This window comes from Theropithecus gelada, chromosome 14 (genome assembly GCF_003255815.1).
Source record: "Theropithecus gelada isolate Dixy chromosome 14, Tgel_1.0, whole genome shotgun sequence".
NCBI lineage: Eukaryota > Metazoa > Chordata > Mammalia > Primates > Cercopithecidae > Theropithecus > Theropithecus gelada.
The window spans coordinates 67,775,696-67,800,859 of NC_037682.1; the positions used below are offsets into that span (position 1 = coordinate 67,775,696).

General features: G+C 41.7%; 1 protein-coding gene across 2 annotated transcripts in view; it reads left to right on the forward strand.

Moving 5' to 3' along the window:
- UVRAG (UV radiation resistance associated) overlaps window positions 1-25,164 on the forward strand; it is a 330,830-nt gene that overhangs the window by 6,100 nt on the left and 299,566 nt on the right. Inside the window, exon 1 of one of the 2 annotated variants that reach the window (XM_025357266.1) lies at window positions 18,790-18,873. The exons of the other annotated variant lie outside the window; for it this stretch is intronic. Within the exon in view, the coding sequence (XP_025213051.1) occupies window positions 18,796-18,873 (78 nt within the window). The 5' untranslated portion in view covers window positions 18,790-18,795. Of the gene's footprint in view, window positions 1-18,789; window positions 18,874-25,164 lie in introns of those variants that run through there. 2 annotated transcript variants of the gene reach the window in all.

Consider the following 25,164-nt stretch of genomic DNA (forward strand, 5'->3'; position numbering starts at 1 on the left):
ACAATATAATGGCATTAAACACACACTTAATGTTGGCCGGGCGCGGTGGCTCAAGCCTGTAATCCCAGCATTTTGGGAGGCCGAGACGGGCGGATCACGAGGTCAGGAGATCTAGACCATCCTGGCTAACATGGTGAAACCCTGTCTCTACTAAAAAATACAAAAAACTAGCCGGGCGTGGTGGCGGGCACCTGTAGTCCCAGCTACTCGGGAGGCTGAGGCAGGAGAATGGCGTAAACCCAAGAGGCGGAGCTTGCATTGAACTGAGATCCGGCCACTGCACTCCAGCCTGGGCGACAGAGCAAGACTCCGTCTCAAAAAAAAAAAAAAAACAGGCCGGGCGCGGTGGCTCAAGCCTGTAATCCCAGCACTTTGGGAGGCCGAGGCGGGCGGATCATGAGGTCAGGAGATCGAGACCATCCTGGCTAACATGGTGAAACCCCGTCTCTACTAAAAATACAAAAAACTAGCCGGGCGTGGTGGCGGGCGCCTGTAGTCCCAGCTACTCGGAGGCTGAGGCAGGAGAATGGCCTGAACCTGGGAGGCGGAGCTTGCAGTGAGCCGAGATCGTGCCACTGCACTCCAGCCTGGGTGACACAGCGCGAGACTCTGTCTCAAAAAAAAAAAAAAAAACAAAACTTAAAAAAAAAAAACTCCACTTAATGTTATACAACCATCATCACTGTATATTTCCAGAATGTTTATGTCATCGCAAACAGAAAACAACTCCCCATTCTCGCCTCCTACCAGCCCCTGGTAAATTCTGTTCTACTTTCTGTCTCTATGAATTTGACTATTCTGGGTACCTCATATAAGTGGCATCATACATTATTTGTCCTTTTATGTTTGGCTTATTTCACTTTGCAATGTTTTCAAGGTTCATCCGTGTTGTAGGCTATGTTAGAATCTCATGCCTTTTAAGGTGGATGGTATTCTGTTGTATGTATATACTACATTTTGTTTATTCATTCATCTCTTGATGGGTCCTTTTTTTGTTTGCTTCTTTGTTTTGAGACAGGAACTCACTCTGTTGCCCAGGCTAAAGTGCAGTGGCATGATCATGGCTCACTGCAGCCTTGACCTCCTGGGGTCAAGTGATCCTCCCACCTCAGCACCCCCGCAAGTAGCTGAGACTACAATGGCATGTGCCTCCACGCCCAGCTAATTTGAAAATTTTTTGTAGAAATGAGTCTCACTCTGGTCTCAAACTCATGGGCTCAAAAGATCCTCCTTCCTTGGCCACCCAAAGCAGTGTTGAGATTATAGCATGAGCCACCATGCCCAGCCAACCCTTAGTTTTTACCTGATGTCCTCCTTCTGTGCCAGGATCCTGTCTGGATACCACATTGTATTTAGTTGTTCTGTCTCTTGCCTCCTCTTAGTTGTGGCAGTTCCTCAGACTTTCCTTGTTTTTGATGACCTTGACAGTTTTGACTATTGGTCAGGTGTTTTGTAGGAAGCCACTCTATTGGAATTAGTCTGCTGTTTTTTCTTATGATTGCTAGGGTGGTGGTGTTTTGGGAGCAAGACTCAAGAGGTAAAGTGCTATTTTCATCATATGTTATGTACATATTATTAACATGATTTATCACTGTTTTTTTTGCTTGCTTGTTTGTTTTGTTTTTTTGTTTTTTTTTTGAGATGGAGTTTTACTCTTGTTGCCTAGGCTGGAGTGCAATGGCGTGATCTCAGCTCACTGTAACCTCCACCTCTCAGGTTCAAGCGATTCTTCTGCCTCAGCCTCCTGAATAGCTGCAATTACAGGTGCCCACCACCACGCCAGGGTTTCACCATGTTGGCCAGGCTGGTCTTGAACTCCTGACCTCAGGTGATCCACCCACCTTGGCCTCCCAAAGTGCTGGTATTACAGGTGTGAGCCACCATTCCTGGCTGATTTGTCACTGTTGATACTAACTTTTATCACCAGCTGTGGTAGCATATGTTAGGAAAAGCAAACTAGCTGTTTTCTCTTATTACACTATTATACCCTCAACATATATATTAGATTTTATATACAATCTATATGTTAGATTTGGGGGGTTTAGATGTGTGGGGTTTTTTCCCCACACACCAAGCGATTCTCGAGTGATAGTGTCCTATGATTCAATTCAATTCTGCCACAATCTCGTTAGAGTTAGTATCATATTCCACAAGTTAAAGGCTCAGTCCCATAAAACTGTCCCCTACTTCACATGCCAGTCGTAAGTCTGGGTCTCTGGAACTTCTGACCAACTGGCTATAAATTGGGGGTTCCTATGTTCATCTCCTCAGGCTCAGTCATTTACTAGAGCAGCAACCGGAACTCAAGAAAGCACTTTGCTTGCACTTACTGTTTTTTTTTGTTTAAATAAACAATATTACACAGGATATGGATGAACAGCCAGATGGAAGATATGCATAGGAAACAGTACGGGGGAAATGTCCCTGAGCTTTCATGCCCTCTCATGGCAGCTCCACCCTCCACATGTTCAGCAACCCAGAAACTCTCCAAAACCTGTAGTTCTGTGATTTTTATGGAGGCTTCATCGTGTAGTCATGATCAATTATTAAGTCAGTCTTGCCCCTCTCTCCTTCGTGGAGTATGGGGAGTGGGGCTGAAAGTTCCAAGCTTCTGATCATGGCTTGGTCTTTCTGGTGACCATCCTCCTTCTAGGAGCCCACCAAGAGTTGTCTCATTAGAACAAAGGATGTTCCTCTCACCTAGGAAATGCTGAGGTACTAGGCGTTGTGTCTGGAACTGGGGTCAAAGACCAAATATTAAAAGTAGAGATTTTCTAGCACCCCTGTGGCACCCAGGGAATGACAGAGGTTTTAAGAGCTCTGCATCAGGAACTGTGTACAAAGACCAAAGTATACATTTATTATTATAAATTAAAGGGCCACAGGTAGTGTTTGTCAGGTTTCTCTGCTGTAAGGTTACTCTTCCTCCCCTTCCCTCTATACTGTAGTGTTCGGAAGGAAGTCACTATGTGTAGTCTACACTTGAGTGAGATCTGTGCTCCCCCTTCTTGAGGGTAGTGTATCTACATAAATTATTTGGAATTTTTCTGTGTGGGAGATTAAATCATGGCTCACTGCAGCCTCTAACTCCTGGACCCATGTGCAGGACTCAGCCTCCCAAGTAGCTGGGACCACAGGTGCACACCACCATGCCTGGTTCATTTTTTAATTTTAATTTTTGTAGAGACAGAGTCTTGCTATATTGTCCAGGCTGGTCTCTCCTGGCTTGAAGCAGTCCTCCTGTCCTGGCCTCCCAAAGCTTTGGGATTACAGGCATGAGCCACTGCGCTGGGCAGGTAACTTTAAAGTCACACAGAATGTCAACAAAGGGTCTACAATCTAGGTGTTTCCTGTTTGCCCTAGACACCCATTCTTTGCAGGGTTTTAGTGAAAAGTTTTAATTACCTCAGAGTTTGGTACCATCAGGCTTTATATTTTATTTCCTACAGCACTTGTGCCTAACACTGTGCTAATGATTTAGTAGGAACTCATGTACAATTTTTTTGTTTATGAGTCTTTCCCTTGAAAACTTTATAGCCTAAAGAAAACAAGGAAAGATTGGATTCAATGGTATTGAAACCCATACCAAAAAAAAAAAAAAAAAAATGATAGAAGCAGAAAAGGAGATCTAAAGCTTGATTTTACTGTACAGGATAAATATTTTCCCCTTGTATGTTTATGTTTATTTGGATACCCTACTTTTGTAAATCTAATTTAATCATCTTTCTATTATTAAAAAAATCAGTTTTATTGGCAAGGCCGTTCATCTTATCAGAAACATGTGCCTCACGCAATGCATCATTCATTCCTTCTGCAAATATTTACTAAGCCCCTTGTAACTCGAAGAAAAAATGTAATATATAGTTCAGTATCTACAAAGTAAAATGATGGCAATTTTTGTGCTGCTTTGGCTCTTGTAAATAAAATGATATGAGGAAGCCTCAGAAACTTAAGATATCAGCATCTTGAAATCATTATTTTTTATGTGACAAAATGCTATTAGGAATTTATGTTTTTTGTTTGTTTCTCTTTTTCCTGTGAAAATGAGTTTTTTTTTTTTGAAAGGAAAAGCTATGTTTATTTAGTGTTTACCTTAAAATGTCTCTATAGGATCACAATTCTTTGTGGTAGAAAATTCAGAAGTGAAACTGACTAGAAATAGAGCACAAGCAGAATTGAAACTAATAAGTTGGGCCTGAAGTGAAATGTATAGTAGAATGAAAAAAAATTAGATTTTCATAGTTTCTAAATGTGTATTTTTGATCAGCTGTGTATTTTTACCTGTCAGACATGTTACTGCTGGGGAGAAAAAGAAATTTGTCATTTTTAACATACTGGAATGTGTACAGCTACAAACTAAAGGTGTTTTAGAAAAATTAAAGACATCTTTCTGAAGAGAGAGGTTGAAACATTTTAGGTTTATGCTTTGTTTTAGGTTTAATGACATAAGTAATGTCTTTTTTTTTTTTTTTGAGACGGAGTTTCCCTGTTGTCGCCCAGGATGGAGTGCAATGCACGATCTCAGCTCACTGCAACCTCTGCCTCCCAGGTTCAAGTAATTCTCCTGCCTCAGCCTCCCGAGTAGCTGGGATTACAGGCCCCTGCCACCCTGCCTGGCTAATTTTTGTATTTATAGTAGAGATGGGTTTCACCACATTGGCCAGGCTGGTCTCAAACTCCTGACCTCAGGTGATCCACCTGTCTCGGCCTCCCAAAGTGCTGGGATTGCAGGCGTGAGCCACCGTGCCCGGCCAGTAATGTCTTATATTGTTAAATTTTTTCGATGCCTTGTACGATATTTTAGCAGTTGCCTCCTTAGATTATAAAGGTGAGGAGTACACGCAGAATGGAAACTTGACATTGGAATTTTACAATTCATAGTACACCTTCTTGATTTAGTATCACATAACCTTGTTTTCCCTCTTATTTTAAGATGGAAACATGGATTTTGAATCATGGAATTTTACAGATGCAAAACCTGAAACCCTCCAAGGTGAAACTATTTGCCTGGCCACAGACTTGTTCTATCTGTTTATTCTTGCCCTGAAGTATTTAGTGAAGAGTATTAGTTTAACAGATCTGTGTTGTGTCTTGTTCCTGCTTGTGGTGGAGAAATAAACAGAACCTGGGTCTTGTGAACAGTTCCACTGTTCTTGGCTGGGTGTGTTGAGAAGTTGTTTCTTTTTTTTTTTTTGAGATGGAATTTTGCTCTTGTCACCCAGGCTGGAGTGCAGTGGGTGGTGTGATCTCGGCTCACTGCAACCTCCGCCTCCTGGGTTCAAGCGATTCTCCTGCCTCAGCCTCCTTAGTAGTTGGGATTACAGGTGCCTGCCAGCACGCTTGGCTAATTTTTGTAATTTTAGTAGAGATGGGGTTTCACCACGTTGGCCAGGCTGGTCTCAAACTCCTGACCTTAGGTGATCCACCCACTTTGGCCTCCCAAAGTGCTGGGATTACACGCGTGAGCCATCGTGCCTGGCCAAGAACTTGTTTCTTTTTCTTTTCTTTTCTTTTTTTCTTTTTTTTTTTTGAGACGGAGTCTTGCTCTGTTGCCCAGGCTGGAGTACAGTGGCCAGATCTCGGCTCACTGCAACCTCCGCCTCCCGGGTTCACGCTATTCTCCTGCCTCAGCCTCCCGAGTAGCTGGGACTACAGGTGCCCACCACCTCGCCCGGCTAGTTTTTTGTATTTTTTAGTAGAGACAGGGTTTCACCATGTTAGCCAGGATGGTCTCGATCTCCTGACTTCGTAATCCGCCCGTCTCGGCCTCCCAAAGTGCTGGGATTACAGGTTTGAGCCACCGCGCCCGGCCTCTTTTTTTCTTTTAAGATGGAGTCTGGCTCTGTGGCCGGGCTGGAGTGCGGTGACGCAATCTTGGCTCACTGCAACCTCCGTCTCCCGGGTTCAAGTGATTCTCCTTCCTCAGCCTCCAGAGTAGCTGGGATTACAGGTGCCCACCACCACTCCCAGCTAATTTTTTGTGTCTTTAGTAGAGATGGGGTTTTACCATGTTGGCCAGGCTGGTCTCAAACTCCTGATCTCGTGATCTGCCCGCCTCTGCCTCCCAAAGTGCTGGGATTACAGGCATGAGCCACTGCTCCTGGCCAAGAACTTGTTTCTTAAACTTCACTCGATGCTTTGGCACTTTAGCCTCACAGCTTTGGGGATTTTAGCCTAGAATTTGAAACGGGGGAGAGGCTGTATTTTAACGTTCTCTTTAAGGGCAGAGCACTCAGAGTCTACCCTCCACCTCCCTTTTATGGTGTGAATAAAAGTGAAACTTTGGAATGTCCCTCTGGAGCTTAAATGATCAGTCTTCTGTTTTGTCCCTGGGTACTTACCATGCCTATCTTTTTTTTTTTGAATACTCTACTTAACTTCTGTTCTCTGCCTCTTTAAGTTTCTGAAAGAGTAACCTTCTGGTGATGTGGGTTTTTTGATGGCAAGGGTTTTATTTTGTGTAATATTTGGTGTTGACTGCTGTAGACCCTATGTAGTAGTAATGTCATTAGGCATTTTACTTATCCATTCTTTGTGAAAACTCCAGTATAGTGTGCTTATTGATTAAGAGGCTGAGAATGATAATGCTGAAGTTGAGCATCAAAACTTACCACTTTGGAGTCTCACTTTGTTGGTCCATTGAAATAGCTGGCTTTTTTTCCTACTGTGGTTTTTATAATGCCCAAAAGATGCAGTCAGACATTTTTGAAAATAATGAGGAATACCAGGAAGCTGAAACTAGCAGCAACCTTTGGCTTTTGTCAGTAAACTCCTGGGAAAGAAAAACGGGATGACATAAAAGTAAAAGTGAGAATCAGACTTAATAGATCATAAAAGTAAACCTGAGAATCAGGCTTATGATCTGTTTTTTTTTTTTTTCTCCAGGAAAAACTTTATACTCTTTAACATGAGTATACCTTTTGTGATTAAGGGTTTAGCAGTGAATACAAGTAATTCATGTGTTCATATTCGCCCATGTTAAAACTAATTCTGGGCTGGGTGCGGTGGCTCATGCCTTAATCCTAGCACTTTGGGAGACTGAGGCAGGTGGATCACCTGAGGTTAGGAGTTCGACACCAGCCCGCGCAACATGGCGAAACCCCGTCTCTACTAAAAATATAAAAAATTAGCTGGACGTGGTGGCAGGTGCCTGTAATCCCAGCTACTCAGGAGGCTCAGGCAGGAGAATCGCTTGAACCGAGGAGGCGGAGGTTGCAGTGAGCCGAGATCACGCCACTGCACTCCAGCCTGGGCAACAAGAGCAAAACTCTATCTCAAAAACAAACAAACCAATAAAAAACTAATTCTGAGTGCAGGATAGGAAAAACTAAGAGATAGCCATTTATTCAATAGATACTTTTAAAGTGCCTTGTTTGATTTGTTAGACACAGGATTTGGAACTGTACGTCTTGTGTCTGCCAACCTACTTACGTCTTTCAGGGAATATGAACTATTTCCTTCCTCAATTCCAATCATTCTTTTGTTTGAGAGCTAATCCAGAAAACTAAACTCTTAAAAAATACAAAATAAAAATAATCTTGCTTAGGATTTTGAAAAACCTTTTTTGTTTTAACATTGTCTCCTTTTAATGAAAATAAGACTGTCCTCAAGAAAATCAGTATTGCTTTCATCCACTAAAATGTTAATATCTCAGTATACATGAGAAGCAACAACATGAAGAAAGCTTTCTGGTTTTTTATTCTGAAAATAGATTATGAAGCAAGGTTGGCAGGTAGGCTGTGGGGTGCTCATTGCAGGTCTAGGATAATTTGCAGGACTATACTCATTACAGGATAGAATTGGTACCATTATAGAATTATATATATAGTAGATATTTCAGACTTGTTTTCATGCATTGACTTATTGGAGTTTATTCTACATGGAGTGTGTTTAATATAAATATAAAAATAAAGAATAGCTGCCCAGGTACTCTGGAGCGATTGGTTGACTGGTGATAGTCATACACTTCTATCAAAAACATCAGTATAAATTGGGTGCCGTGCTATGCTCCTGTAATGCTAGCCTACCTGGGAGGCTGAGGTGGGAGGATTGCTTGAGGCCAGGAGTTTGATTCCAGCCTAGGCAATATAGTGAGACCACCATCTCTTAAAAAAAAAAAAAAAAAAAAAAAAGAGACACCAGTCTGATGATGGTGATAATGATGATGATGATGACTAATTAATTTTTGAAGACAAGGTTGCCCAGGCTGGAATGCAGTGGTGCAATCATGGTTCACCTGCAATCTTGACCCCCCTGGGCTTAGGTGATCCTCCCACCTTAGCTTCCTGAGTAGCCGAGACTACAGGCGTGCACCACCATGTCTGGCTAATTTTTATATATATATATATATACACACACACATACACACACACACGTAAAAATAATAAATACACACACACACACACGTATATATATATTTTTGGTAGAGACAGGGTTTTGCTGCTGGGACTACAGGCACGCGCCACCATGCCTGGCTAATTTTTGTAGTTTTTCTGGTAGAGATGGGGTTTTGCCATGTTGCCCAGGCTGGTCTCAAACTCCTGAGCTCAAGCAGTCTGCCCACCTTGGCCTCCCAAAATGTTGGGGTTACAGGTGTGAGCCATTATACCCAGCCAGTCTGGTTATTAGATGAGGACACTGTAGAGTTGCAGAATTTCTTTTTGGATTCTTTTTTTGAGACACTGGGTCTCATTATATTGCCCAGGGTCAGGCTGAAGTGTAGTGGCTATTCACAGGTAATGCACTACAACCTTGAACTCCTGGGTTTTAAATGGATCCTTCTGCCTTAGCCTCTGCAGTAGCTGGGACTATAGATGTGTGCGACTGTACCCTGCTGAATTGCAGAATTTCTTAATTGCAAACTAGTGCATTTTTGATATTATACAACTACCCAAAAACTACTAAAAAATTAGAAAGCTGCTTCTCATGGATACCCAGACATTAACATTTTAACGAATGAAAGCAATACCACTTTTCTCAATGACATTCTTCTCTTCATTAAGGTGTCCTGTAAAGATCAGTGTAATATGGAAGACTTTCTTAACTGTGACCCATTTTGTTAGGCTTCTTAAAGTTTGTTTGAGTAATTCCTCACTTATTTAATGTTGCATAAATGTGAATGCTTGTAAATGCCAGAGACTGTCTAGGTGCTGGAAATAAAACAGCAAGCAAGACAGAGACACTGCCTTTATGGACCTTACTTTCTGGTGCATGAGTGACAAGGTGGTTAGCAAGCTTTTCTGTGAAGGACCAGATAGTGAACATGTTTCTGTCTCAGCAGGCCTCCTAGAGTCTTAGTAGCAAGTACTCAACTGGTTGCTGTAGTGCAGAAACAGCCTTATACTATATGTAAACAAATGAGTGTGGCTGTATTCCAAACTTTAAGGATACTGAAATTATTAATTTTCATTTGCCATGAAATATTTGTCGTCTTTTTATTTTTATTTTTTTGAGACAAAGTCTCACTCTGTTGCCCAGGGTGGAGTGCAGTGGCACAATCTCGGCTCACTGCAGCCTCTACCTCCTGGGTTTAAGCGATTCTTGTGCCTCGACCTCTCACATAGCTGGGACTACAGGTGCGTGCCACCACACCTGGCTAAGTTTTGTATTTTTATTAGAGACGCGGTTTTGCCATGTTTACCAGGTTGGTCTCCAGCTCCTAACCTCAAGTGATCTGCCCCCCTCGTCCTTCCAAAGTGTTGGGATTACAGGTGTGAGCCACTGTGCCCGGCCAATTAATTGGTATGAAATTCCTTCTGTGTATCAGATACTGCATTATACTCTAGTGTACTTCCTTCTCCAACTTCTGTTATTCTTGGAATGCCAGAATATCTTTGAATATGGTTTTGGGGCTTCTTACAGCAAGTAAGTATTCCTATTTTTTTTTTTTTTTTTTTTTGAGACAGAGTCTCGCTTTCGGCCAGGCTGGAGTGCAGTGGTGCAATCTTGGCTCACTGCAACCTCTGCCTCTTGGGTTCAAGCGATTCTCCTGCCTCAGCCTCCTGAGTAGCTGGGACTACAGGTGCATGCCACCATGCCTAGCTGATTTTTTTTTGTATTTTTAGTAGAGACTGGGTTTCACCATATTAGCCCTGTGGTCTCAATCTTCTGACCTCGTGATCCACCCGCCTCGGCCTCACAAAGTGCTGGGATTACAGGCATGAGCCACCGTGCCCAGCCATAAGTATTCTTTAATACGGTGTCATAGGAAGACTTGTTGTAAGGCTGGTCCGGGGTATAACTAAGGTAAGTTTGGAAAAAGCGCTTTGTTCTCGTCCTCATGTTCTTAAGCTTTATACAGTGAGAAGACTAGGTTATCTGTAGCTCTGTGCATATTTTTAACCTCTGTGTGCCTCCATTTCCTCAGTCGCCAAATGCTTTTGTCTTGAATACTTTCATTCTACAAATATTGTGTTCAACTCTGTTCTACACCATAATTAATTCAACAGTTATTTTTTGAGTTTCTACGATGTATCTCAACAGTGGTTAAGAATATGGACACTAGAGCCTGATTGCTTGTGTTCAAATCCTGGTCCAGCCATTTCCTATGTGCCTAAACTAAATTAGGCAATCTGGAAGTTATTTAGTCTCTGTGTGCCTCAGGGAGACTCAGGTAAAATGGGCATAATAATAGCCTACCTTGTAGGGTTGTTTAGAGGATTAAATGTGTTATAAATTTCCCTAAAAAGGTGCTTGGTTTACAGTAAGTGTTCAAAAAATGTTGTTGCTACTGTCATTGCTATTCCCATTTGTCAGGCACTGAAGATACAGGATAAATGTGTCCTTGCCCTAGAGGGACTCATAATCTAGTGGGTGGCCAGGAGTTGTGGCTCACGCCTGTAATCCCAGCACTTTGGGAGGCCGATGCGGACAGATCACGAGACCATCCTGGTCCACATGGTGAAACCCCGTCTCTAAATTAGCCGGGCGTTGCCTATAATCCCAGCTACTTGGGGAGGCTGAGGCAGGAGAATCACTTGAGCCTGGGAGGTGGAGGTTGCAGTGAGCCAAGATTGCACCATTGCACTCCAGCCTGGGCAAAAAGAGCGAAACTCTGTCAAAAAAAAAAAAAAAAAAAAATTCAAATCTAGTGGATAAGACAAATACGTCACTAGGCTATTTTAGTGCAATATAAGAGATGGTTCGAAAGAAGTACTGAGATGGGAAAGATGGGAAATGCATGCTGGCACAGGGACCAGCTTGAGCAAAAAAGAAGGTATAAAAAGAATGGCAGATAATTGAGGCTAGAGTTTAAGGAGCTTAGAGGTGGGCAGTGGAAACAAGGAGTTGGAGAGTACAAATGCCTTTTGACTTACGATGGGGTTATGTCCTGATGAACCCACTGTTAATTGAAAATATTGCTAAGTTGAAAGTGCTTTTGATACACCTAAACTCTCAAACACCGTAGCTTAGCCTAGCCTATGTTCTCAGACACTTTCCATTAGCCTATAGTTGGGCAAAATCGTCCAACACAAAGCTGATTTTTAAAAAAGTATTGAATATCTCATGTAATTTACTCATCTAATTTATTGAATGCTGACCTGAAGGTGAAAAACAGGATGGCTGTATGGACACTCCATGTACGATTTCTACTGAATGCATATTACTTTCACACCATCATAAAGTAAAAGCATCATTAAGTCAAACCCGTCCTAAGTCAGGGACCATCTGTACCTAGGACAGTCTGTACTGTTCTACTTATAGCACTTCTGACGACAAATATGTTGGGTTTTCCCCCCAACATCAACCAATTCTTTTACACCAGCTGTGCATCCTTGCGTTGAGTTCAATTCTGATGCTATTTACCAGGAGTTATGACCTACAAGTTAAGGGCCCAGTCCCACAAGGCTGCTCCCACAGACGTCAGTCGCAAGTCCCAGTCACAGGCCTCCTGTACTTCTCAGCTATCAACTATAAACTGAAGGTTACCGTGACCTTCTCCTTGTGGTCAGTAATTTGCTAGAATGGCTCACAGAACTCAAGAAAACATTTCATGTATTATTATAGGTTTATGATAAAGGATACAACCTGGGGACAGCCAATGGAAGAGATAAATAGGGCAAGGGACGTGGCGCTTTCATGCCCTCTCTGGGTGCACTAGCCTCCTAGCACTTAGATGTGTCCACCATTTCAGAAGCTCTCCAAGCTCTGTTTAGGGTTTCAGGGAGGTGCTATTACATAGCCATGATTGATTATATCATTGGCTGTTGGTGATTAACACAATCTCCAGCCTCTCTCCCCTCCCTGGAGGTGGGGGGGAGGGTAGAGCTAAAAGTTCTAACCCTCTAATCAAGCCTCAGTGTTTCTGCCCTGAAGCTCTCTGAGGGACTCCCAGCCACCAGTTATCTTATTAGCATGCAAAAGACACTGTTATAACTCCAGAGATTCCAAGGATCTTAGAAGGTCTTGTGTCAGGAACTGGAAACTACCAATTATTACATTATAACAAAATATGCTTCTGTCCCCCTATACCAAGGGTTTTAGGAGCTATGTGCTAGAAACCAGGGCTGAAGACATACATTTCTTATACTATAGTGTCACAGAGAAGTTGTACTAATAGTTCGGAGTTAGATTGTAAAGGGCCATGTATGCCATGCTTTAGAATTTGGAATTTGGACATTATCCTATAGGTAGAGGGGAGCAGTCTTTATTTATTTTTATTTGGAAAGAATTTCAAGCTTATGGAAAAATGGCAAAACTAAAACATTTTATTTTATAAATTTCTGTTTTTCAGAACACCTGTATACTTGTTACTCAGATTTGTCTGTTAACATTTTGTGTTCAAATCCTGGTCCAGCCATTTTCTATGTGCCTAAACTAAGTTAGGCCATCTGGAAGTTACTTATCTCTGCATGCCTTGGGCAGACAAAGGTAAAATGGGCATAATAATGGCCCATTTTGCTTCATTTGCATGCTTGCTCTTTCTCTCTGAATATGTGTAGATAAAGATACATAATTTTATGTGAATCATTTGAAGTTGTTACATACATCATGACCCTTTACCCTTAAATACTTGAGTATGTATTTCCCGGAATAGGGATATTCTCTTTCATATCCACAGCGTAGTTATCTGCAGAGACAGCTCAGTCGGGGAGTCCCTAACCCAGAGGCGCTAGAGGAATTAAAGACACACACACACACAGAAATATAGAAGTGTGGAGTCGGAAATCAGGGGTCTCACAGCCTTCAGAGCTGAGAGCCTGGAACAGAGATTTACCCATGTATTTATTAACAGCAAGCCAGTGATAAGCATTGTTTCTATAGATTATAGATTAACTAACAGTATTCCTTATGGGAAACAAAGGGGTGGGTTCTGGCTAGTTATCTGCAGCAGGAGCATAACTAGAAAGCACAGATCGCTCATGCTATTGTTTGTGATTTAAGAATGCCTTTAAGTGGTTTTCTGCCCTGGGTGGGCCAGGTGTTCCTTGCCTTCATTCCAGTAAACCCACAACCTTCCAGTGTGGGCGTCAATGGCAATCACGAATATGTCACAGTGCTACAGAGATTTTGTTTATGGCCAGTTTTGGGGCCAAGTTAATGGCCAGATTTTGGGGGGCCTGTTCCCAACAGTTACCAACATCAGTAAATTTAACATTGATACTTTGATCTGAAGTTCATCGGTTGATTCTATAATGTCCTTTATAGAAATTTTCCTCCTCCAGTTCAGGATACAGTTGTAGGGTAGGTATTACATTTAACTGTTGTTTCTCTAATGTAGAACATTTCCATGGCTTTTCTTTGTCTTTTTTTTTTTTTTTTTTTGAGACAGAGTCTCGCTGTGTCGCCCAGGCTGGAGCGCAGTGGCCAGATCTCAGCTCACTGCAAGCTCCGCCTCCCGGGTTCACGCCATTCTCCTGCCTCAGCCTCCCGAGTAGCTGGGACTACAGGCGCCCGCCACCTCGCCCGGCTAGTTTTTTGTATTTTTTTTAGTAGAGACGGGGTTTCACTGTGTTAGCCAGGATGGTCTCGATCTCCTGACCTCGTGATCCACCCGTCTCGGCCTCCCAAAGTGCTGGGATTACAGGCTTGAGCCACCGCGCCCGGCCGTCTTTTTTTTTTTTTTTTTTAATGTCACTGTCATGATACAGACCCTGCTCCCTTTAAAAAAAAAATAGGACATTCCTCATTTTCTGTTTATCTGATGTTTCCTCATTATTAGATTCAGATTACACATTTTCAGTTGGAATATTGCATGGGTGGTAATATGTCCTTCATAAAGTATCACTTCTGGATGTTCATTTATCCCTCATTGGTAATGTTAATTTTGTCACCCGGTCAAGGTATTGTCTGATTTCTCAACTCTAATTCTTTGTGTGTACATGCATGCCCTTGCAACTAATAGTCTATAGGGAGACACTTTAAGATGATGCATGGAGCGGGGCGCGGTGGCTCACACCTGCTATCCCAGCACTTCGGGATGCTGAGGTAGGTGGATCATGAGGTCAGGAGATCGAGACTGTCCTGGCTAACATGGTGAAACCCCGTCTCTACTAAAAATACAAAAAATTAGCCGGGCATGGTGGCACGCACCTGTAGTCCCAGTTACTCAAGAGGCTGAGGCAGGAGAATAGCTTGAACCTGGGAGGTGGAGGTTGCAGTGAGCTGAGATCGTGCCACTGCATTCCAGACTGGGCAACACAAAACAACGGAGTTTTGAGACTCCGTCTCACAACAACAACAACAACAAAAAACCCCAAAATACTTTTTGTGGCAAAAGGTCTCGCTAAGTTGCCCAGGCTGGTCTTGAACTCCTAGCCTCAAGATATCTTCCCTCCTTGGCCTCTCAAATTGCTGGGATTATGTGAGCCACCATGCCCGACCTCATTTGTGTTTGGTAGGGAAAAAAAGAATATAATTATGTAATTATCGGAGAGCCATAAACTATAACTGATAACACTGGTTGCCCCAGGGGGAAGGAAATGGGTATTTGGGGCACACAGTAGTGTGGAGACCTCACTATATCCTCTTATATTCTGTGCCTTTTGAATTGTGAACCATATGAATACATTATCTACTATATTTTAAAAAATAACATTCAATATACTTTTTACTTCTTATTTTTTAAGACTAGTCAAATGTAGTAGTGAGAAGGGGGAAAGAGTAGAGCAAGTTTGATCTGTAACTGACGGTGAACACTCAATTGAGAAAAGTCATTACCTTTGGACCAGCTTAAGTTTACATTTCAAAAAAAACAGAGAGATGGCAACCAACCTTTAAACACAGGTATGCGGATGACAGTTTCCAGAAGCAATATGACACAGTGGGAAGAACTCAAGTTAGAGCTTCAGCTCCACTCTAGGTGGTTTTGCCACTCATTAGTGAGCAAGCCACTTACTGTTTCTGAGCCTGTTTCCCCTTCCATAAAATGGAGGTATTTCCACCTGCCTACTTCTGTGGGTTACTGTATTGATCAAATGAAATAATGGATATAAAAGCTCTCTAAAAAATTATGAAGTACTTTATAATATATATTTAAACAATAAAGTATTACAAAAATAGAGATGTCAAGAGAGGGATGTGGTTATTAGTGGAAGATGATGAATTTAGGCCATTCTAGTTTGAAGTAAAGAGACACAGATTTAGAATTCATCTCTCTAAATAGAGGTAATTATAAGTCACAAAAGTATAACAGATCTCTGAAGGATAAACATTCAACAAATAGGCCGGGTGTGGTGGCTCACGCCTGTAATCCCAGCACTTTGAGAGGCTGAGGCAGGCAGATCATAAGGTCAGGAGATCGAGACCATCCTGGCCAACATGGTGAAACCCTATCTCTACTTAAAAATATATATATACAGAAAATTAACTGGGCGTGGTGGTACGTGCCTATAGTCCCAGCTACCTGGGAGGCTCAGGCAGGAGAATCGCTTGAACCCGGGAGGCGGAGGTTGCAGTAGGCCTAGATCATGTCACTGCACTCCAGCCTGGAGACAGAGTGAGACTCTGTCTCCAAAAAAAAAAACCCGTTCAACAAATAGAAGTATAATACCGCAGAACTGGCAAGGACCCTGAAGGTCATCTAAGCCTTTGCTACTCTGCATCACTTGTATTGAAAATGCTGAGAATCTCAGGTCCCCCACCACAGACCTAGTCCATCAAAATATGTACTTCGACAAGATTCCCTAGGTAATTCATACTGACATTTTAAGTTTAAGAAGCACTGATCTAGGCCATCTTCCTCATTTTTCAGATAATAAAACTGAGGCCCCAAGTAAAGGGATTTACCCATGTTCACATTGTTAATAAGTAGCAAAATCAAGATTTGGACACAGGCTTGATCTCCTGGGCTGGGTACACCATGTTTTCGTTTCCCAGACACCCTGTTTCAAAACTTTTGAGACATCTTTGCCTTTCAAACTTCCCATGTTCCCACCCCCATTTCTAATTGGCCATCTAGATCCATCAGTTCTTTCTTCCCAATTTCTTTGGCATACTCTGCTCTTTTCCACCCACTTCATTCACTGCCCTAAAGCTACTGTTGTTCATACTGGGAAAAACCAGCTTCCCTCTCCTGTGCATGTATCAACTTCCTCTTCTGCAAACAAGAGTGCACTTTCAAATAGTAAGCTCTGTTTAATTCCTTAAGAAGGTGCAAGTCATTAAAAAGCATTAAACTTTAACATGCTAATTTCAGGCAGAATTTGTATTTGAAACCCACCAAAATTAGCAGCTATAACTGTAATTCTAACTCAAAATCTTCACTTCCATTCTTTCTTTCCTATTACCTCCTTTTCTTTGCCCTAGAACTAACTTTTATGTAACAAGGTCCTCCCATTCTAATCAAGCTTTACTAAAATACAGTTTATCATCCTTCAGTACCCTCAGGGGATTCATTCCAGGAACAGCCACCACCCTAATCCCCTACCACCACAGATAAAAAAATCTGCTGGTCGGGCGCGGTGGCTCACGCCTGTAATCCCAGCACTTTGGGAGGCTGAGGTGGGCGGATCACGAGGTCAGAAGATCAAGACCATCCTGGCTAACACCGTGAAACCCCGTGTCTACTAAAAATACAAAAAATTAGCCGGACGTGGTGGTGGGCGCCTGTAGTCCCAGCTACTCGGGAGGCTGAGGCAGGAGAATGGTGTGAACCCTGGAGGCAGAGCTTGCAGTGTGCCGAGATGGCGCCGCTGCACTCCAGCCTGGGTGACAGAGCGAGATTTTGTCTCAAAAAAAAACCCAAAAAAACTGCAGATGCTCAAGTCCCTGATATAAAATGGCATAGTATGCATATAACCCATGCAGCATCTTCCTGTATACTTTAAATCATCTCTAGATTACTTATAATATCTCATGCAAGGTAAATGCTGTGTAAATAGTTGTTACATGGTATTGAGTTTTTTTGTACTTCTTAAAAATTGTTGTGTTTTGGTTTTGGTTTTTTTTTCAGGCTAGTCAAGTGAGGAACTGGAAGTGGAGAAGGAACAAAGAAATCTCTTACTGGTTCTGATCAACTAGTTATGAACACAACTGCATTTGGACTAGCCTACTGAGATTTTTTTTTTTTTTTCTGAATATTTTCTATCTGTAATTGGTTGAATCCAGAATCCACAGATGCAGAGGGCCTGCTGTAAATTCACAGTGTCATCTTTTGAATTTATAGCTCTTACCATCTACATTCTCATGCCTTTATAATTCTCTCCTATATATTCCATCCTAAGAAACCCAATTATTTCAACATTTATTGAGTACCTATGAAAAAGTTTTTAAAAATTAGGCAGGCATGGTGTCTTTGGCCTATAGTCCTAGCTACTTTGGAAGCTGAAGCAGGAGGGTTGCTTGAGCCTGAGAGTTTGAGGCTGCAGTAAGCTATGATTGTGCTACCTCTCTCCAGCCTGGATGATAGAGTGAGACCCTGTCTCTATAACCACCACTCCCCCACCCCAAAAAAGCCACAAATGCTAAACACACTGACTGTATAAACTGTACTTAAAAAAAACTCCACAAACTAATAGTAGATCTTGGAAATTATTCCATATCAGTGATCAAAGAGCTGCCATGTTATTTATTCTTTATGGTCACATAGCATTTCACTGTAGGATATATCATAATTTAGTCCCCTATTGATGTACATTTCAGTTTTTTCTAGTTTTTTATTTTTGCTAATAAGCAACGCTCTATTACATCCATCATATTGCTGAATCAAATAATATATGCATTGTAATTTTTTAAAATTTTAGTTGTTTTTCGTTTTTGTTTTCCAGACAGATTCTCACCCTGCTGCCTAGGCTGGAGTGCAGTGGCTTGATCATGGCTCATTGAAGCCTCAACCTCCTGGGTTCAATCGATCCTCCCACCTCAGCCTCCCAAGTAGCTGGGTCTACTGGCATGCACCACCACAGCCAGCTAATTTCTAAGTTTTTCATAGAGATGGAATCTCCCTATGTTGCCCAGGCTGGTCTTGAACTCCTGGGCTCAAGTGATCCTCCAACACTGGCCTCCCAAAGTGCTGGGATTACAGTTACAGGCCACTGCACCCAGCCTGCATTTGTAATTTTGATAGATGTTGTCAGATTGCCACCTGTTATGGATGTCTGTTTGAATATCTGTTTGAATATTTGTCCCCCCCAAAATCCATGTTGAAATTTAGTCCCCTGTATGGCAGTATTGAGAGGTAGGGCCTTTAAGAAGTGATACCATGATACCATACCTCTGCCCTGATGAATGGATTAATCCGTTTATGTATTAATGGGTTAATGGGTTAGTGGGTTAATGGGTTATCAAGGGAGAAGAACTGGTGACTTTATAAGAAGAGAGGTCTGAGTTAGCACGTTGGCGTTTAGCTCCCTTGCCATGTGTACCCTGCAAATCCTCAACCAGCAAAAAGACTCACCAGGGGCTGCCCCTCGACCTATGTTATCAGATTTTTTGGTCTGTGCCAATTTTAGTGTAGTTTTTAACTTGCATTTCTCTTATGAGGGAGGTTGAGAATCTTTTCATGTTTAAGAGCTATTTGTATTTATTTTTCTGTGAATTATCTGTTAATTTTTTTTGCCATTTTTTTCTAATGGGTTGTTGGACTTTTGATTTCTAGGAATTCTTTATGTTTTAGTGAAATTGTCTTTTTTATATGAATTAAAATTTTTTCTTAGGTTTTTTTTTCCTTTGACTTTGCATAAGGTAGTTTTTGCCATGCCTAATTTTAAAGTGTTTTATGTAGTAATTTTCTTTTATAGCTTCTGAATATCATTTTTAGACCTTTGTGTTTATAAAATAATTTTTCATGGTTTCTTTGGGTACTTTTTGCTTTATTTACGTTAAATATTTTTAAACCTTCTGGAATTTAATGTAAGGCATAGGGGGTGTGTGTGTGTGTGTGTGTGTGTGTGTGTGTGTGTTTTTGATGGCTACCTTATTGCCCTAACACCTTTATTGATTAGTTCTCTTTTCCCTAGAGGTTATCTTTGACTTGTTTATCTGTTTTGTCAATTTTCTCTTCATCCCTAACCACATCCATTATCTAATTAGTTATCCCAGTAAGCTCAGTTTTTCTTTAGGCTCCTATATGTTCTTATATTTTCTTTCTGTTCCTATTGATAATACTTTAAACCATTTTTATTGTGGAAATTTCAATGTCTATGGAAATGTATATTTTATACATTAATATATTCATCACTATATCAATGTATATTGAAATGCAAGTAGTGTGTGTGTGTGTTTGTGTGTATAGAGAGAGAGAGAGAGAGATTGAGAGAGGAATATAATGAACTCCCAGGTACCTATTACCCCACTTCAATAACTATTAACTCATGGTAGATCTTGTTTAATCTATATGCCTACCTGCTTGTCCTCCTTTCCTCCCTCCAGTTATTTTGAAGCAAATTACAGGCATGCTATTTATTCAACATCTGGACCTCTGATAGCTATTTTCTGTCTTCAATTTTTATCTTCTCTAGGTCATACTGTGTAACTGTGTGTTTCTTCATTGGTCTTATATTTCTTTCTTTTTTTTCTTTTGATCTTATGTTTCTAAATGCTGAAATTTACCTGAAAATTTACCAGAAATTTGCCCTTTTCTTTCTTTTTTTTTTTGAGATGGAGTCTTGCTCTGTCGCCTAGGCTGGAGTGTGGTGGTGTGATCTCGGCTCACTGCAAGCTCCACCTCCCGGGTTCACACCATTCTCCTGCCTCAGCCTCCCGAGTAGCTGGGACTACAGGCGCCTGCCACCGCGCCTGGCTAATTGTATTTTTTTTTTTTATTAGAGACGGGGTTTCACCGTGTCAGCCAGGGTGGTCTCAATCTCCTGACCTCGTGATCCGCCCACCTCGGCCTCCCAAAGTGCTGGGATTACAGGCGTGAGCCACCGGGCCCGGCAAATTTGCCCTTTTCATGTGTACAAACTCTAGTTCTTTAGTAAGATCATATACTCTGAAATTAGGTAGTAATTCATAGTAATAGTCTGTAAAGGCAATACCAAGATAGAATAGAAGAAAATGGGAAACGAGAGGCAGGGGAGAGAGACACTTGCAGAGGGCAGTAGTGGATCTACCTGTTTATTAGGGTAACACTACCTGGCAGAAAAATGGGGTGGGGGGAAGGCAAGTTTTGGGGCCTTTCATCGAGTTTGGGGGTAAATAGGGTAGAAATAAGAAACCCAGAGCCAAAATGTATAAGAAGTGTAGAAAGTTCAGAGTTGTAGGTTTTTTTTTTCCTGTTGAGAAGTTTTATAATTTAGTGCTTAGTAAATGACTGCATTAAATTCAGACTGATTTGAACTTGGTGGGAGAGCAGAGTTAATTTCAGAATAAAGGCTTTAGTTCCAAAGTTGTGTAATTTGTGCCAGAGAAAGCTCTCAATTAGCAACCAGAACTATGAAGTGCTTTATGAGAGATTAGGGTTGTTGGGGTTGTTTGTTTAAATCTGTAACTTGGTTGGCACCATTTGCTTAAAGCCAATAGCCCCAGGCTCTAGTTTTAAAGCATTCTTGTGTTCTTTCAAAATTTTCACAGTGAGAGTTTCAGGTTGGATCAAAGGATTAGGAAAATATAGGTGCTATAATATAGAGAGCGCCTTTCTGTTTTTTTTTTTTTTTTAAACTGACTTGAATTTATCAAGCTTAAATTCTTAGTTCAGTAGTTGAGTATCTTTACGTTCTGTGGAAATGTGGAAAACCAGTTTCCCCCAGGTTTATATTTGTTACCTCTCAAAAAGTTATAACAAAGTAACAGTAATATAAATTTGCCAGAAATAATCTGGGCCTTAATTCTTGCCTGCCTTAGAGCCTGGTGTCAGGCTGAGAGGAAATGTCTGACCTGAGAAAGACATGGAACCGGGAGTTGAGCATGGGAATGAAAGAAGGTGTATAGGACAAGTGTGACTACATTTCCAAAGGCAAATACTATTTTAAGAAATTATCTCATAATATCTGTGTTTATCTAAATCAGGGGTCAGCAAACTGTGACTAACAATGGCTGGTTTTTGTAACAACCTATAAGCTAAGAATGGTTATATTGTTAAAGAATCATTAACAAACTAAAAAAGAAGAGTATGTAGACAGACTGGGTGCGCACTGAAAAGCTTAGAGGATTTACTCCCTGATCTACATTATTCAAGGTATATAGTAATATTTCTTTATGTGAACATTAAACATTTCTTGTTCTTTTGTTTGTTTCATATCATCATTTTCAATGACCTTTTAAAATAACTGGTAATATGGTTTTCCATTGTATTTTTACATTGTACCACAATGTAAGAGTGTTACTCAGTTTTTGCTTTTATAGCAATACTGGAATAAACATATTTGCACACAATTTTATCACTTGTGAAATGCTTGGTAAAATTTTATATGCATTTTAAAATGTGATAATTTTTGCTAAATTGCCCTCGCTCCAAAGCAGACCGGTTTTATGTTTTCCTCACTTTGTTGTCCTTCCTTTCCAGTGTCAGCCCCAGTAGAGACTAAAATTGTTTGACTCTTTAATCAGATCAGTCCCTTTAATTATCTATTACTCCATAGCAAACAAAAACTTGAGTGGCTTAAAATAACATCATCATCATTAATTTTGCTCAGAAATCTGCAGTTTGGTCTGAGCTTGGTGGGAACAACTTGTCTCTGCTTATTATCTTGATGTCATTTCTTGAGGCTCGGAGCCTCAGGACATGGTCACTTAGATGCCTGGCTGCCTGCTGGAATCTCAGCTGAGGCTGTGGAGAGAACACCTATGAAGCCCATGTGACTGGTTGGCTTCCTCACAGTATAGTCACTGGGTTCCAAGGAAGAATATCCCAAAAGGACCAGGTGGAAGCCATGTTACCTTTCATCATTTAGCCTCAGAAATCACATAGCTTCATTTCTGCCCACATTTAAGGGGGAGGAAACATAGACCTCCCTTATTCATGGATGACAGGGGTGGCAGCATTACATCGTGAGAGAGCATGTCAGATGGGATGTATTGGGGCAACCATGTTTGGAAACTGCGGTCGGCCACAAGGTGGAATATTTATTTTGATGTGTGTATTTTAAAATTATGGGTGTGATTGTACATCTTTTCACATGTTCATTGACTAGTTCCATTATTTTTCCTTTTCCTTTGACCTGCCTTTTCTTTTTCTTTCTTTTTCTTTTTCTTTTTTTTTTTTTGAGATGGAGTCTCACCCTGTCATCCAGGCAGGAGTCCTATGGTGCGATCTCGGCTCACTGCAACCTTCCCCTCCTGGGTTCAAATGATTCTCCTGCCTCAGCCTCCCTAGTACCTGGGATTACAGGCGCCTGCCACCATTCCCAGCTAACTTTTGTATTTTTAGTAGAGACAGGGTTTCACCATGTTGCCCAGGCCGGTCTCGAACTCCTGACCTCGTGATCCGCCCGACTCGGCCTCCCAAAGTGCTGGGATTACAGGCATGAGCCACCGTGCCTGGCCTGACCTGCCTTTTCGTATCCTTTGCCCCTTTTTCATTGATCTCTAGGTTATTGATTATTGGTTACATTATTGATGTGTAATAACCCCCCCCCTTTTTTTTTTGAGATAGAGTCTTGCTCTGTTGCCCAGGCTGGTGTGCAGTGGTGTGATCTCGGCTCACTGTGAGCTCTGCCTCCTGGGTTCACGCCATTCTCCTGCCTCAGCCTCCTTAGCTGGGACTACAGGTGCTTGCCACTATGCCTGGCTAATTTTTTTGTATTTTTAGTAGAGACGGGGTTTTGCCATATTAGCCAGGATGGTCTCGATCTCCTGACCTCGTGATCCGCCTGCCTCGGCCTCCCAAAGTGCTGGGATTACAGGTGTGAGCCACTACGCGTGGCCAACTCTTACAGATTAAACAAATCAGACTCAAACTCGATTTAGAAGGTACTTCCCTGTGGCCCTGGGAGTTGTGAAAGTTGTGTGTGGGATGGTTTAGTTTGGTGATGGTGGGGATTTATGGAGTAATTATATTCAAGAACCATACTACTTTTGTTTTTTAAGTAAGTGATCCAGCAAGGGAGGGTGAATGGGAGCCATTTCTTTGTCTTTTGGTTATCAGCCTCTCTGAATCACTCTCCAGTGCTTGATACAAAGCAAGATTCAGGGCACATCAGTTCTCATTGGTCATTAATATATCCCAGAAGCCAGAGAATTTTAGATGCATACAAAGGAAAGGTGAAATATTTTACTACTGAAAATGGCTTTGAGTTCTGTCAGTTCTGGTGTGTGATCTGACTGTTTTTTTAAATCTTGCTTTCCCCTATATTGAGGTTCAAAACTGTATCAACGAATGTAGATTGACCCTACAGAAATGATCGTTTTCTAAAATGTGGGTATGTTTAAAAAAGTGAAACATTTCTTTTATCTTGCCACTAAGTTAGAATGTTACTCCTCAACTACTAACCTGCCATGGGATAAATCCTTAATAAACATTACAGTATAATTTCTTTCCCTAGTTGTAATCTTTGACAGTTTTAAAGCTATGGGCTGATGTTTGCCATCATAGTACTCATTTTAAGTATAGTTTGATTGAGACTTAGATTGTGTCAGCAGGGTCTGAATCCCACATCTCTTGACTCTGCTCTCTTCTTTGTTGGTTTCATTCCCTGGTTTCACTGTGATGGAAAGATGACTGACAGGATCTGTAGCCCTATGTCCTTCTAGGTTCAGGGCCAGTGGGGGGAAAAAAAAGAACTCATGGTCAGATGCAAGGGCTCATGCCTGTAATCCCAGCACTTTGGGAGGCCGAGGCGGGTGGATCATTTGAGGTCAGGAGTACGAGACCAGCCTGGCCAAAATGGCAAAACCCTGTCTATACAAAAGATACGAAAATTAGCAGGTGTGGTGGTGTGCAACTGTAGTCCCAGCAACTTGGGAGGCTGAGGCAGTAGTGAGCTGAGATTGCGCCACTGCACTCCAGCCTGAGTGACAGAGCAAGACTCCATCTAAAAAAAAAAAAAAAAAAAAAAAAAAAGAGAGAACTCTCAACAGTTTAATTTCTGGGTCTTTCGTTAGCCCTAGTTGGATCATATGTTATGATCAGGGGAATAGAATGTGCTGATTGATTGGCCTGAGCTGAATCGCATGAACATCTCTGATGCTGCAGGTAGAGTTAACTGTACTGGACTGTGGATCTACAAGGCCATAAACAAAACAAACAAAAATATAAAAACAAAACAAAAAAGTTGTTTGTATTCTACTGTTAAGTTTTAAAGCAGATTTCTTTTTTTTTTGGAGGCACAGTCTCACTCTGTCGCCCAGGCTGGAGTGCAGAGGCACCATCTCAGCTCACTGCAAGCTCCGCCTCCTGGGTTCACGCCGTTCTCCTGCCTCAGCCTCCGGAGTAGCTGGGACTCCAGGCACCCGCCACCACGTCCGGCTAATTTTTTGTATTTTTAGTAGAGACGGGGTTTCACCATGTTAGCCAGGATGGTCTTGATATCCTGACCTTGTGATCTGCCTGCCTTGGCTTCCCAAAGTGCTGGGGTTACAGGCGTGAGCCACCGCGGCCGGCCTAAAGCAGCTTTCTAAGAAAATTACTGGTATTAAGAAGCAAAACAGCTATTCTAGGTTTTTTGGAAGCACTGGTTTATAGTCATACAAATGAGTATGATTGTAATACTAATATTTTTATTTTTTTACTAAAGCAGATGTTTCTCTTTTTTTTGTTTTTTTGAGACAAGGTCTCACTGTGTTGCCCAGTCTGGAGTACATTGGCGCTATCATGGCTCACTGCAGCCTTGGCTTCCTGGGCTCAAG